The sequence below is a fragment of the Carassius carassius genome, chromosome 13 (assembly GCF_963082965.1).
Source record: "Carassius carassius chromosome 13, fCarCar2.1, whole genome shotgun sequence".
Classification (NCBI taxonomy): domain Eukaryota; kingdom Metazoa; phylum Chordata; class Actinopteri; order Cypriniformes; family Cyprinidae; genus Carassius; species Carassius carassius.
The window spans coordinates 33,546,307-33,562,944 of NC_081767.1; the positions used below are offsets into that span (position 1 = coordinate 33,546,307).

A 16,638-nucleotide genomic window follows, 5' to 3' on the forward strand; every position below is an offset into this window, starting at 1 on the left:
TCATCAACACTGAGGTGGTTTTTGCTAAAGGTGACCATAAGAGATCTGAACCTAAAACACATCTGGAGTTTAAATGATAACTGTTAACTGTAGATGAACTTTACATTGGTGAATTTGGATGCTGACTGATGAGTTTGATGGTGATGATGCACAAAACTGAGTCAGTTTGGAGTCAGGAATGAGCAGAACACATCAAAAAGTGACTTGATATCTTACAAGTGACTTTCACACTGTTCACAGATGAATGTTTCAAGTCTAGCAAAGAGAAATCATTTTTTTAATGATCAAGAATGATTCATCATGAATCAGTAGTTAATTTGTCCTTTCTTTCAGTACTAATATAAAGCCTTAGACAGATTCACCTGTTGCCTTTTCACTCTCAGACTGAGTGTTCAAGCACTAGTTGATAACCCAGTGAAATCTGAACTTTAGCTAAATCACTGATCATTATTTCACACTAAGATCAGGAAAAAAGCTGTCTGAGTTTAATTGTGTGATCTTCGGTTTAATGGGTCGGTGGTTTTGTTTTATAAGTACAAACTGCTCTGTTAAAACACCTAGACATCCTACAACACTCTGAATGTATGTAGTGCAGCTTAGATGGGTTGTTTACACAGAGCATGTACAGGGAACATTGATTTATATAGCACATTATATATATATATATATTTTTTGAAGGTTCTCTGTTAGCCTTTGTTTTTTTATTTTACTATTTTTATTTTTTTAAATAAAATTTTCTTCACATAAAATAACTTACAAATATTCTTAAAACTAACAGGAAACACAAAATAAAAATAACAATAAAAATAAATAAATAAAACATTTTTTTAATAATAATAATATTTAATGAATCCATGAATTTCTAACAATATTAAAATGTAAAATAATCAGTATCAGTATTTAAGGTGTATATTTCAGGTCCAGGCCACCATTTCTTTTCTCATTCAATTTATATGTATATATATTTATATGTATGGGGTTTTTATTGAGTTTATTTATTGAGTTTATTTTATATGGTCCTGTGGTATGATAAACAAGAGTACAGTATTGCATTTAGTCTTGCAAATAATGTTAAATCTGCATGCATAATATTAACAGAAGACTGAACAAATGAGGTTTAAATGAGAAAGTGTTCAGAAAGTCGCAATACACAAGCTTATTAGAAGTATTTGAAAGTTGAAGGTGAAGTGTGGCCAGGTATGGTGACCCATACTCGAATTTGTGCTCTGCATTTAACCCATCGAAGTATACACACCGTTGGTTGCCTCACCTCAGTCGTGGTATTATGGTTATTCATCCCCCCACCGACAATCCCTGCCAGACATGAGACTCGAACCCGCAACCTTCGGGTTGCAAGTCCAGCCACGACTGCCCTCTTGTCATCCAATGCTATTTTTAATTTACTTTTAATGGAAATCCACACAGATAAAGACATCCGACAAAAACATGCAAAGAATAATAATTAGTTAAAATCTGAATTAAAATTTCACAATTTTGGTTTCAGAAAAATGCAAAGCTTCTGCTGTTGACTGATTGAAACGTTTTATGATTCATGATGCTTCTTGTGATGCTTTACTATATATTTGTTATTGAACATTGTTGGAAGATATACACATTCTCAACTTATTAAAATGATTTTCATGTCATTTAACCAAATGCTATTTGGAATTTATTGTTTTTGGGGAAATGCATTTACATAAAGACATCAGACAGACATATGCAAGATAAAAACAAAACCAAATGATTACTTAGAATTTGAATTATTCACAGTTTTGCTTCGTTGATTGTCATCTTTTTTCATGCATGGATGAGGATTTGGGTTTTTCCGAGGTCAGAGGTGAATGACTGGTGTGTGTTTCAGGAATGGTGCTGGTCCGGACGGAGATGGGTCAGCTGGTGATGGTTCCTCAGCAGGCTCTGGCTCAAGCTCAGGCCCAGAACAGCATCTCACCGCGGCCCTCCACGCCCACCAGTGGGGCCACATTCAGGGTCACGACCCCACAGGTAATGACAATACAAATCTGACACACAGATGACATTTCTGAAACTCGAGAACCAAATTTTTCCTAAGCCTCTCGCTGGAAAACTCAAATTACATCAAGCTTTTTGAATTCAGACCCGATGCTTCTCAACAAACCTTTTTGTTTTTGCAAAGGCAATATTGCAAAATGTTTCTGTGTCACTGATATAACTGAAAAATATCTGCTGAGATATTGAACACATTCCTCTACAAATGAAAAATGAATCACACATAATCAAATCCTCTGCACAGTAAACACAGAGAGACTGTGACTTTTATTACTGCTGTCAAAAAGTTGAATTCTGTGAAGTCTAAAGACACAGCAGTTGAAACGAGTGATGATATTCATATTGTGATCAATAAACCCCAGGTAATTTGATATCTTAATAATAACCTGTTCACAGATGCAAGGAACTTCTGCGAAATTAAAGGTGAATCACATTGGACACTTATTATGATTTGATTCATATGCAGTGAGCCAAAAGCACTTCTGTGAAACATTTGACTTTTAAAACAGATTCCATGAGACACAAACACTGATCAAAATACATCTAATTATGCATAAATGTTTAGGCCTAAAATTAAGATTAATGTATTTGAATCTGCACATAAAATTTCCATCCATCTGGATGACACAGGTTTAACATGAACGAATAAACTTAAACTGATGCATGTCTGTCTGTCGTACACGTAAATGCTAAATACTCAATAACCAGTGTATTTGTTAGTAATAAATGCCATATTTTTCAATCTCATACATTTTATTTAACTGAATATTGCTTGCCCATATTTAACAGCTAGCTATATTTATGCTTTTAAACTTAATAAAAGTTATTGTTTCCTTAATGAACAAATCTATGCAATTTGAAAAAAATCTAATTTCAAAATATTAAAATCAAAAAGAATTAAATTGGTAATAGTAAACCATGCCATGTTTTATGTTAACACTGACAAACAAGCATCACATTAAGTTTATTAGTTTATGTTAAAACTGTGTCAAACATTAGAATTTATATGCAATTAAAAAACAAAATCTTGACCTCATTAACATGGAGATCAAACTGAGTGTTTCCTGTCAAACATGCATTCAATGCAAGACATTTAAACCTTCTTTTTAAAACTCAACTATCAATATAAAAGAAGTATTAACAATTAAGAAAATGTTCACTTTTTTAAGCGAATCACTATTTTTTTGCGCATTTTTTTTTTACTGCAGAAATGATTTTCACATTGACCACCTGTACACTTAAATCTTCTGAACTATTTTTGATGTGTGGCTGTAGATGAGATTCACTGCTGACATCTAGCGGTGCACATCAGTCAGTGCATCCCCGGATCAAATTCATTCATTTCTTCTCATGCAATGATTTTATATATATATATATATATATATATATATATATATATATATATATATATATATATATATATATATATATATATATATATATATATATATATATATATATATATATATATATACAGTTATATCAAACATGAAGAAGTACATAAAAGCTCCTGTTTGCTGGTCTTTTGCTGTTTTTCTGTTCACATATTAATATCCCTCTTAAGAATCGAATATGTATGTGTATTCATTTATTTGAGGAATAGAATTTACAACATATGGCCACAAGAAGGCAGCAGCCGTCATAATTGCTGTTTGTTATAGTATATGTAAAAACAAAATTTAATAACTAGCAATGTGTATATGTATTTATTATGATAGTAAGATCAGAGTAGTTTGTGTGATGTAATGTAGCTCTAGTGTGAGAGTGTAATGTTCGCTCTTTTCCAGCAGATGGCGCCAGACGCTCGCATTTATTAGTGGCTCAATGGTTTAAATGTTCACTGATGTTAATAATGAATCCGGTCATTCAAACATTTATACAACATTGCAAATAGCAAAACAATTCATTTCTGATGTGTAGCAGATGAGTATGTTTTAAAATTTGCATTAATGCATTAGCAGACGCTTTTGTCCTAAGCAACTTACAGTAGAGGATCAAAGGCAGTTTGTCATAGAGCCAATACAAAATGGCAGAAAAGCTAGGCAAGGCTTTTTTGTACAACCATTAAGAATAAAATGATCATGCTATAGGCCTATTTTTGATTTTATGCCTCTAGACACAAAATGTAAAATTTATACAGTGTAAAATATCATTATACTACAGTAATATCCTTTTTAGTCAGCTGTAATGGTTATGGTGCATGACTAATACTTGTTACTGCAGTTTGTTTCTAGTAATTTTGCAGTGGTATAAACTTTAAAGTTTAAGTTTAAAGTTTATAGCAGTAATGAGTTTCCCTGCTAAACTCTGTTAAGGACAGTGAGGTGAGGATTTATATTCCCGGGCGTCTCTCTTCATCCTGCTGTCAGTCATTCTCTGGTTCTCTGCGGCGGAAGACGTTCTTCTTCCCCTCCGAACACCATTAATCATTTATCCTCCAACTGCCTGATCGCTGTAACTTTCAGCGAGGTGCGAGAGAGTCCATCAGTTTGTGTGTGCATGTGTGCGGCCCCGAGCTCTTCCGTGTCTCAGGGGCCCTCGGGCGCCGCTCTCTCAGTAGGGGCCCAGAGACGAGCATCTGTGAGGAGAGAGCGCTTGCTGGCAGTGGAGCTGTTAAACTGTGGCTCAGTGCCTCGTCTCGGGTGTTCAGGGCTCCTCACATCACAGCGCTGGCCCTCAGTGGAGGGATTTTCACCCGTGTTTCTCCCTCTAGTCACAATGATATCAGGGTTTGCAGTACAAGAACGATTTTAGGATGTCAGGAAGACCGGGTCATTATAATTCGCCTTCAAAGCACAAGAAATACAAATGTATATATATTCCATATAACAGTTGTTTTGCATATTTTGAATGTTTTAGAAGTGAGGAATTATTTATATAAGAAATCAAATTATTTGATATATTTAAGAATTATTTATGCATGCTTTGAATAATTTAGAATTTTATAGAATGTTTAATATTTTATACATTTAAGATTTTTTCAGCGTATTTTACCATTTTAGATATAATTTATATATATAGGCAAAATGGTTCAACCAAGTGTTTAAGGAAGGTTAAAATCAAAACTATATTGTATATATTTAATAATTATTATGTATATTTTTATTGTTTTAAAAAAGTAATGTTAATTTACGAAATAAGAATTATTTTATATATGTAATATTTTAAAAACAAGAAACAATATTATATCAGAAATAATAATAGTTTTAAATATTTAAAAACAATTTAGCATATTAAAGAAATTAGAAATTATTTTATATAAAAAATAAGAATTATTTCATATTAAATATACACTATTTTTTATATATAAAGTTTATTTTTCAAATTTTAAAATGTATATCTGCAACACTGCCAAAGGACATAATTTGCCTTCAGATCAAAAGAAATAAGAATTATTCTATAAATATTTAAGAATTATTTAAGATATTTTGAATATTTTAGAAATAATAAATAATTTAATAAAATAATTTAATATGTTTAATATGTAAGTAAAAATAAAGGGCAGATGCTCAACCAACTATAAAGGAGGTTTAACTATAATTTCTTTTATTTTTGGCCAACTTTAAACAGTTATTCCACATATGTAGTAAGGTTCAAAGAATAAAACAGAGCAAATAAAGCATAAAGATATTAATAACAACAATATTCTTCCACGAAACAATGTAGCTCCTCAGAAACAGTTGTGGTTGTAACAAAGTGGTTGCCGAGCAACACACAGAAGTAAACAAATGTGCATGTTACATTGTAGAGTGATTTAGAACAGCTTTGAATGCAGCTCAACCAATCAGAATCAAGGACTGGAACTCTCCCTTTTATAATATTGAACACAAAACACTCTTTTAATTGCACAGCAGCCTTAGTGAACACCACAACACTGAAGAAATGAATGTGTGTCTCTGATAAAACTCTTTCAAAGCAGTTCTTCATCAGAGGGGCTCTGAGTTCTGATGGGAATCTTATAAACCTGATGCTGAAAGTGGTTTTCAGATCTTTTTCCTTCCTCCTTTCTGTCTTCTCTCTTTCTCTTGCTACAGTCTCCTGTTAGCACTCAGGCGATTCGTCCCGCTCCTGCGGCTCAAACCAAACCGGTCCAGTCGAGTTCAACGAGCGCCGCGGCCCAAACCTGCACCGCTGTGAGCATCTGTCCTGTCTCTGTCTCTCTTTCTCTCATCAGCATCACTTGTTTTATGTTCATGTAAGCTTTAAGATGCCAGTATCTGACTACAGAGTTTCAGAGGAGAGAACAGAGTGGATTTAATATTCAGATTTAATTAAACAATTCAAACAATAAGATATAAGAGGCCATGCTGTAAATTGAGAATATTGTCACAGTTTGACAGTTTTGCTAAAACTTTATTTTATTAATAAAACTGGCATTTTTTTGTTAGTGGTTTTCAACTTCTCAATGAGCAATTATCCTCAGCAAACTTACAATTATTTAAAATATGACAAAACAAGCTTTTAAAAAAAGCTAAAACAACTGAAAATCAAGATATCAACTTTTTTTTTTTTAGTCCACTCAACAATCAGTTTGTTTAAGAGCCAGGAATCACACAGTTTTGGAAAATCTGAATATATGAGATAATTTTTAAAGTGTGATTTAGGGTTATTGTCATTAACTAAAACTAAACCGTAAGTAGAAAACATTTTTATTACTTAAAAAAAAAAACATGTATTATTTGAAAAATACATAAAAAAATAACATTTGATGTACTTAAATTACTGAAACTAAATAAAATAAAACGGATAAATAAAAATGAATAAATATTATACAGGCGTATTTTAAAACAAACAAAAATAACAATAAATATGACAAAAACAACAAATTTATGACACTTTTAATTAAAACGGAAATTAAAAGAGAGAAAAAAAATCAAATTCTAACAAAAATTATAATAGTATATCAATGAAAAAATGTCATAGAAATTTATACAATTGTAAGAAGTAATGCAAATGTTTAGAATTAATATAATCATTTCTAGTTATGTCAGGCTCTGAAATATTATATATTAAATATATATAAACATACTATAAATATTATATATAAAAATATATCAAATTAAATACAAAAAAAGACAAAAAATTATGATAAACTACTAGAGAAAAAAGGTCAATTAATTAGTGATAAAAAGAGCAAACTCTGAAGAACATTCAGCTTTTGAAACATTTGGAATTATTCAATTTCAATTACTTTATTTATTATTATTTTATTTAATTATTTAAATATGTGTAACGACTGGGTGAAGGAGTGGCAGGAAGCAAGTGCGAGATTAATGAGCTTTAATGAAGACAATGAGACAATACAAAACTGAGACACAATAACGCTGGGAGGAATGCACAGTCCAAGATGGTGGTGAGGAATGACGAATCCGGAAGGCGGAGGTGAGTTGGCAGCAGGAGAGGGTGACACAGGAACTGCGGGGAAGCAAGCCGAAGGTAAGTGGTGTTGCTTGGTGGTGGGTTGCGTAGAGTGGATGGTGTTCCGGGGAGACACGGACATCCAACGAAGAAACACACAAGAAAGCAAGGCATAGGTTACAAACACGAAACAACGCTCTCACGAACACAAGACGCTAGACAAGCCAATATATAGGGATGAGTAATGAGTGACAGCTGTTGCTGATGACAATTAACGGAGACGCCCACAAACAAATCAGTGCTGACGCGTAACACACAGACTTCACCCACAAAGTGCAAAACCCAGAGACAGTACCCCCCCTCTAAGAACGCCTCCTGGAGTTCCCAGAAGGGCCTACCTGCTGATTGTAATCATCAATAAGGGAGTGATCCAGTATGTCCCTAGCAGGTACCCAACTCCTCTCCTCCAGACCGTAACCTTCCCAGTTCACCAAGTACTGGAATCCTCGTCCCCTTCGTCCTGAGTCCAGAATACGATTAACCTAATAGGTCGGTTCGCCATCTATGAGACGTTGCGGAGGAGGAACCGGGGTAGGAGGATTAATACGTGAATAAAACACGGGTTTAATTTTGGACACATGGAAGGCGGGATGTATTCTCCTGTACGCTGGAGGTAGTTTGAGGCTGACTGTCACCGGACTAATGATCTTGGTGATAGTAAACGGGCCAATGAATTTGGGAGCTAATTTGTTAGAAACGGAACGGAGAGGAATATTGTTCGTAGAAAGCCACACCTTTTGACCCACGACGTAAACGGGAGGCTTTGACCGGTGGCGATCGGCCTTGGCCTTAGTGTGCTCCCTCATCCGGAGCAGAGTCTTGCGGGCTCTGGTCCAAGTGCGGTGGCACCTCTGGACAAATGCGTGAGCGGAGGGGACCGCGACTTCAGATTCCAGACTAGGAAAAGCTGGTGGCAGGTAACCTACGCTGCACTGATATGGAGAGAGGCCCGTGGCTGACACTGGTAACGAATTGTGAGCGTACTCCCCCATATAGAGTTGTTGGCTCCAGGAAGAAGGATTCTTGGAGACCAAACATCGCAACGTTCTTTCTAAATCTTGGTTGGCTCATTAAGACTGCCCGTTACTCTGGGGATGATAACCCGAAGACAGACTAACCGTCGCTCCTAGCAATTTACAAAATTCCTTCCAAAATTTGGATATGAATTGGGATCCAACTGGGTTAGACGACTTACCACTGGCGCAAACTGAGCAAGCCAAAACAAAATCGTGGACGTCACGAGCCATAAGTGGCCATCAGAATCGTTGTTTAACTAACCGCTTGGTTTGGGTTATCCCTGGATGACAAGCAACGTTAGAGCAGTGACCCCACTGAATAACTTCGGACCGTAACTCTTCCGGCACAAATAAACGATTCGGTGGGCAATCGGGCGGAGGCGTTACCCCTTCTAAGGCCGTCTTGACCTTCGATTCGACCTCCCATACGAGTGCTGAGATGACTATTTTCTCAGGTAAAATACACTCGGGAGTCACCGGGCGGGCGGAGGGGTCAAAAAGATGTGACAAAGAATCGGGTTTGACATTTTTGGAACCCGGGCGGTACGACAGAGTAAAATCAAAATGACTGAAAAAAAGTGCCCACCGAGCCTGCCTGGAATTGAGTCTTTTGGCAGTTCTAATGTACTCTAAATTATTGTGATCGGTCCAAACAATGAAAGGTACCCCTGACACTTCCAACCAGTGATGCCACTCCTCTAAAGCTTATTTGACGGCCAACAATTCTCTGTTACCAATGTCATAATTGCGTTCAGCAGGAGATAAACGATGTGAGAAAAATGCGCAGGGATGCATCTTATCGTACGAGGCAGCACGTTGGGAAAGAACTGCTCCTACCCCCACCTCTGATGCGTCGACCTCCACCACGAACTGCCGTGTGGGATCAGGAGCTACAAGGATGGGAGCCGAAACGAAGCGGCTCTTGAGGTTGGTAAATGCAGTTTCGGCTGCATCCGACCACCTGAATGGAGTACTGGGGGAGCTCAAGGCCGTCAGAGGTGAGACTAGTTGGCTGAAATTACGAATGAAACATCGATAAAAATTGGCAAACCCCAGAAACCACTGTAGGGCCTTACGGGAATCTGGAGATGGCCAATCTATCACAGCCTTAACCTAGTCAGGATCCATACGTATTCCCTCGGACGAGACGATATACCCTAGGAAGGGGACAGACTGTGCATGGAATACGCATTTCTCCGCCTTGACAAAAAGCCCATTCTCGAGTAATCTCTGGAGCACTCGCCTGACGTGTTGAACATGTTCCTCGAGAGATGAAGAAAAAATCAGTATGTCATCCAGGTAAACATATATAAACTGATCTAACATGTCACTCAACACGTCATTAACTAGTGCTTGGAAAACCCCTGGCGAGTTGGAGAGCCCGAACGGCATAACCAAATATTCAAAGTGCCCTCTAGGGGTGTTGAAGGCGGTTTTCTATTCATCCCCCTTCCTGATGCGGACCAAATGATAAGCGTTACGTAAATCCAATTTTGTGAATACGGATGCTCCCTGTAACCTCTCGAAAGCTGAAGACATCAACGGTAACGGATAGGTGTTCTTTATCGTGATGTTGTTCAGCTCTCGGAAGTCAATACAAGGTCGCAGAGAACCATCCTTCTTACCCACAAAAAAGAATCCCGCCCCCGCTGGAGAAGAGGAAGGGCGGATGAACCTCGATGCCAAGGAATCAGAAATGTATTTCTCCATGGCCTCCCTCTCCGGAATAGAAAGAGAGTAAAGCTTGCCTTTAGGTGGAGACTTACCTGGCACTAAATATATAGCACAGTCTTAGGGACGATGCGGAGGAAGAGAAGCAGCACGGGACTTACTGAACATTTCCTTCAGGTCCAAGTACTCTGCGGGCACGTTTGATAACACCATGGTCTCTTTCTAAAAAGACAGAAACAGGCACAACAGGACAAGCAGAAACCAGACAAGACTCATGACAACTTTCACTCCACAAGGTGACTGTGTTGGAACCCCAATCCACTCGTGGATTATGTCTGATTAACCAGGGGTGACCTAAAACAATGGGTGCTACAGGGGAGTCCATGAGGTAAAAGGATATGGTTTCTCTGTGGTTGCCTGAGGTTAGCAGAGTTATGGGTTCAGTGTAGTGGGTGACGTGTGGCAGTTCCTGGCCATTGAGTGCGGTGACATGGATGGGAAGAGACACAGGAAGGACTGGAAGGTTCAAGTGACGTGCAAGGAGAGAGTCAATGAAATTACCTTCGGCCCCAGAGTCCATAAGGGCGTGACAGTCGTGAGTGTGGTTCTCCCACCGCAGTTTCACCAGAAGGAGAGATCCCACCCGATAGTAGCCTCAAACTTACTACCGGGCTGGTTCTTTTTACCGGACAGGAATGGATGGAATGCTCCAAGCCACTGCAATATAAGCATAGTCCTTGGGCTCTCTCTCCCTCCGGGAAAGCCGAGCTCTACCCACCTGCATGGGTTTGTGATTGTCGACGGGACCGACCATGTTCTCTCGACTCGAGCGGCCCCTTTACGGAGAGACGTAATGGCGTGTAGGACTGACTTGTCTGCCCAGGCGGTTAATCCGAGCGTCCACCCGGAGTGCCAGGTCGATTAGGCCGTTGAATGTTGGGGGCAGCTCGAGGAGGTAGATCTCCTTCTGAACATGGTCGGCCAGCCCATACAGAAATCGATCCCACTGCGCCGCCTCGTTCCACTGGCACGCGGCCGCCAGGGTGAGGAACTGAATGGAATAGTCCGCCACTTATGATTTTACTTGTTTCAGGTCCGAGAGCTGGTGAGCGGCCTCCCTGCCGGCCGCGGCTCGATCAAACACCCGTTTCATCTCTTCAGAGAGGGCGTGGAACGAAGCGCAACACGGATGTTGATTCTTCCACACCGCCGTTCCCCATAAGGCGGCCCTGCCAGAGAGTAGGGTAAGAGCAAACGCAACCTTGGACTCCTCTGTCGCGAAGGTGCGGGGCTGCAATGCAAAATGCATGGAACATTTGTTAAGGAAAGTCTTGCAAAAGTTTGGCTCACCGGAGTAACTCTCTGGCGCCGGAAGTCGCGGCTCTGGCCGGAAGTGGTCCTGGGAGGTCTCCCGGGGGACAGGTGGGCGCAGTGGGAGAGGTGAGTTGATGAATCCGCTGGGTGAGCTTGGACACCTGTGTCACCAGCGCTTGGATCGCGCGTCTGGTGTTCACGATGCTCTCCTGCTGCTGATCCATGCGGTCGACGCTGTGGTGAATGAATTCAGACAGTGAAGTGGTGCTCACTGCTTCCATGTTTGGTGAGAGCGTTCTGTAACGACTGGGTGAAGGAGTGGCAGGACGCAAGTGCGAGATTAATGAGCTTTAATGAAGACAATGAGACAATACAAAACTGAGACACAAATAACGCTGGGAGGAATGCACAGTCCAAGATGGTGGTGAGGAATGACGAATCCGGAAGGCGGAGGTGAGTTGGCAGCAGGAGAGGGTGACACAGGAACTGCGGGGAAGCGAGCCGAAGGTAAGTGGTGTTGCTTGGTGGTGGGTTGCGTAGAGTGGACGGGGTTCCAAGGCATAGGTTACAAACATGAAACAATGCTCTCACGAACACAAGACACTAGACAAGCCAATATATAGGGATGAGTAATGAGTGACAGCTGTTGCTGATGACAATTAATGGAGACGCCCACAAACTAATCAGTGCTGACGCGTAACACACAGACTTCACCCACAAAGTGCAAAACCCAGAGATCACGGTTTACCAACCGTGACAATATGATACTTTCTGTAAATACCATTTTGGAAATTAGCAGCGCTGTCATTACAGCATGAACTGATCAACATCCAAAACCAGACCTATCTGCTTTTAATCTGCTTCAAATCAATCGGATGTGTTTTTAAATCTACTCCTGCTCCCCTGTGCGTATCTATAAAGTTGTGTTTTATTAGATCTGTAGACAAAGAACAGACAGGATTAACTCAGCATGTTAGAGATCGAGAGCAAACTGTGAGTCGTCAGGTGCTCTGAGTTCTTCTCCTCCGTCTGTCTCTCTCTCTCTCTCTCTCTCTCTGTCTCTGTCACTCTCTCTCTCTGTCTCTCTCTCTATCTCTCTCTGTCACTCTCTCTCTCTGACTCTCTCTCTCTCTCTCTCTCTCTCTCTCTCTCTGTCTCTCTCTCTCTGTCCGTCTCTCTCTCTCTCTCTCTCTCTCTCTCTCTCTGTCTCTCTCTCTCTCTCTCTCTCTCTCTCAAGTTCAAGTTGCTTTATTGGCATGACATTTGAGTAACAGTATTGCCAAAGCCTTTAGATACAGAATAAAATATAAAATATGATTACAATTAAATACAATACAATAAAAATAGCAACAGCAGATAATATTTCTAATATTAATAATAGTAATTATATACAATTAAGAATATCAAATAAAACATCTCTCTGAAACCTATCTGCTTTTAATCTGCTTCAAATCAATCGGATGTGTTTTTTAATCTACTCCTGCTCCCCTGTGCGTATCTATAAAGTTGTGTTTTATTAGATCTGTAGACAAAGAACAGACAGGATTAACTCAGCATGTTAGAGATCGAGAGCAAACTGTGAGTCGTCAGGTGCTCGTCTCTCTCTCTGTCTCTCTCTCTCTGTCACTCTCTCTCTGTCTCTCACTCTCTCTCTCTGTCTCGGCAGACGTCAGCTTGTGTTTATCTCTGTGTCTCTGCTCCTTCCTCCTCTAGAAGGGCCCCGTGGCAGCCGCTGTGGCAGTGACAGCTCCCCAGCAGGTCCAGCCGGCCTCGGGCCCCCAGGGGCCCCTCACTCAGATGCCACTGGCCCCACAGAGCGCAGCCGCCCCGGCCCCTGGAGCTCCGCTCGTCTCCCAGGTCTGTGTGCCCTCCCGTATCCAAGCATGGAAGTTGCTCTCTCTCTTTATCTATTCTTTTTCTCAGCTCAAGTGAGTGACTGTTGGACCCCTGGAGCCTCACTGGTTAACTGTCAGGACTTGGTTAGGCTCCATCCAATCCACACACACACACACACACACACACACACACACACACACACACAGCTGCCTGCATGTTCACGCATAGACAAAAGACATCTGGGCATCACATCTGCACACAAACACAGGCATGCATGTTCACAAACACTACAATTCAAAAGTTTGGGGTCAGTGTGATCAAACTGAAATATTATTACAATTTAAAATAACTCTTTTGTATGTGAATATCTGTTAAACTGTAATTTATTTCAGTGATATGCAGCTGTATTTTCAGCATCATTCCTCCAGTCTTCAGTGTCACATGATCTTCAGAAATCAGAATAATATGCTGATTTGCTGCTCAAGAAACACTTCTGATTATTATCAATGTTGAAAACAGTTGTGATGCTTTATATAACATTTATGTAGAAACCATGGTACATTTTATCTTTCAGGACTGTAATAGAAATCTTTTATGACATTATAAATGTCTTTGCTGTCACTTTAAATGTTTTTTAATGCATCATTGCTGAATAAAATATATTATTAAAATATATTAAATATAATATTTTTCAAAAAGATCAAACTGACCCTAAAACTTTTGTATATCCAGGTGAATCTCAAAAACCTGTCAAGAAATCGTTTTTATTTTTTTTACACGTTTTTTTTAAAGAACATTTTGTTACTTGATTCTCATGACAATTCATTATATTTCCCTCCTAAATTTTCTTTATTTTACTGCAGAAAATGCATTAGTATTTAATTACTTATTCATAATGTGATAAAAATAATGATTATTTAAATTATAAAATATTTATACATAATGATACTATTAGTAGTTCTGTCTTTAATTTATACAGATAAAAACTCATAATTGTTGTTTCAGTAATTTATATTAAATTATCATACCTTAAATCAAGTAAAAATAAATCAAATGAAAAACATCCAGATTCTCTATATTAATGAATATTGGTGGCAAAATGTGTTTACTTGTCATGAAAATAATGTCACAATTCATAAAATCTAAAAATAGGCTTTATTTCGTTTTGATTTTGTGGTGAAACATTTGTGGAAAAGTTAGTTAATGAACAGTATTTGAGTTCAGTAAACATCTGTCAGTGTGAGTGTGACACGCCATCAGCCCTAAAAAAGATTTTGATTGACACTTTCTCTAACCTCAGATGATTGACAGCTTTGTAGCATTAAATGGAATTTAGAGGATTTCATTAAAATACTTGATTTCCCCGTGAGGCTCGATCGCTGATTATGACAACAAAAGCACAACAGAGCGTGCGTCTGTGTGAGTCAGAAGCGGATAAACTTTACTCACACGAGCGGCCGTCCAAATCAACACACACACTTCAGCTCGGCTGAGCCACGTCTAATTCAACAACCATCTCTCTCTCTCATCAGGAGATGCAGGAGAACGTGAAGAAGTGCAAGAACTTCTTGGCCACATTGATCAAGTTGGCTTCCCATAATTCCCCTTCCCCAGAGACGTCTCGAAACGTGAAAGCGCTGGTGCAGGATTTACTGGTACGTGTGCCACCTCTGCTCCAGAAATATCTGAATTCATCAATCAACAGTGTGTAGAATGTTCTTTTTTTTTCTTTAAATGTCATCGTGAAAGGCCTCATTTTACACCGGCCTGCATCATATATACTGAATGAAATCACACTTTCTCACAAAATATGATGCATTTCATAGCATTATAGCTTTTACAACCATTTATGCTGTGAGGAAGTCTTTTTTTATAACGTAAATATATCTAAACTTAATTTTTGATTAATGATATGCATTGCTGAAAATTAATTTGCACTGGGGATTTTCTCAGTTTTTATTTTATTTTTGTGCACCCTCAGATTCTAGATTTTCAAATAGTTGTATCTCGGCCAAATATTGATCCTAATAAACCATGCATCACTGGAAAGCTCATGTATTCAGCTTTCAGGCTCCATATACGAATATACGAATGCCTAATGGTTGACAGAAAATTACAGATTTTGTAAAAATTTTGTTTATAGACTTTTTCTAGACATTAAATGGAGTATTTGAACATACTTTCCCGATTCTTTGCAGATTGCAAGTTAAGTTACACATGCGCATTCATTTTTGTCATTAAAATGAAAAGACATTTGGTCGCTTTTGTTATTTTGATAGGTGCATTAAATTGATATATGTGTATATATAAAACCATGTGTATATAGTTAAACCAAAATGAAGACACCTTCAACTTTTCACATTTTATTACAGTTTATTCACTATAATTTAGAAAATGTATGCATTTATGCATTCAGGCTAGCATTTTTTACCTAACATATTTATTATATTATATTATTTATTGTATATTTATTATGTATATATAAACATACTACACACACATACAGTATATATTGTGAAAATATTTACATCTATTTACACATCTACTGTATATTTATATTCATATAATTTATTTTATAAATAAATATATTTAATATATAAAATAACATATTTTCTGAAATATATACATGCATGTGTGTGTATTTATACATACAAAATAAATAAACACAGTACACACACATAAATTATGTAAACATTTTTTTTTTTAGATGTGATTAATCATTTGACAGCGCTAATATATATATATATATTATTTTTTGTTTTTATTAATATATCTGAATTCATCATCATCAAATTAGCTAATATTAGTCCCTAAGATGCAAAGCTGTGCTTTGAAAATGAAATTTGACTCATGTAAGGTTAATTTGTTTTCATCCTGCACTAATCAGCTCTTCTTCCTGTAATTTGCATGTTTTTTATTTTTTACTCTACACATTTATATCAATCTGTGGTCTTGTGGCTCAGTAGTAGAGCATTGCATTAGCAGTGCAAAAGCTTGCAGGTTCAATTCCCAAGTATATGTATATATTTGGATAAAAGTGTCTGCTAAATGCACAAATGTAAATGTAATCTGCTGTCGCTCCTCTCAGGATGCAAAGATCGATCCGGAGGAGTTCACCAGCCGGCTGCAGTCCGAGCTGAAGTCGTCTCCGCAGCCGTACCTCGTCCCTTTCCTGAAGGTGTGTTAACATGTGCTCCTCTGTGTTCCTCGCGGTCAGTAGCCAGCAGACGTGTCCTGCCAGGCACAATACGTGTCACATCCTGCCCGGTCTGAACTGGCACGCTAATGCAGCCGCGCTGTCATGCAGTGTTAGCTCGCTTACGTCAAAATCCTCCAGAAATAGACATCGTCAGCC

At 38.4% G+C, this 16,638-nt stretch overlaps 1 protein-coding gene across 2 annotated transcripts in view; it reads left to right on the top strand.

Moving 5' to 3' along the window:
- LOC132156400 (transcription initiation factor TFIID subunit 4-like) overlaps nt 1-16,638 on the top strand; it is an 86,179-nt gene that overhangs the window by 1,910 nt on the left and 67,631 nt on the right. The window contains exons 2-6 of one of the 2 annotated variants that reach the window (XM_059565400.1): nt 1,862-2,004; nt 6,063-6,161; nt 13,161-13,304; nt 14,816-14,938; nt 16,372-16,461. In XM_059565400.1, coding sequence (XP_059421383.1) covers nt 1,862-2,004; nt 6,063-6,161; nt 13,161-13,304; nt 14,816-14,938; nt 16,372-16,461 — 599 coding nt within the window. The remainder of the gene's footprint in view (nt 1-1,861; nt 2,005-6,062; nt 6,162-13,160; nt 13,305-14,815; nt 14,939-16,371; nt 16,462-16,638) is intronic. The other variant, XM_059565401.1, reaches the window with a different exon arrangement.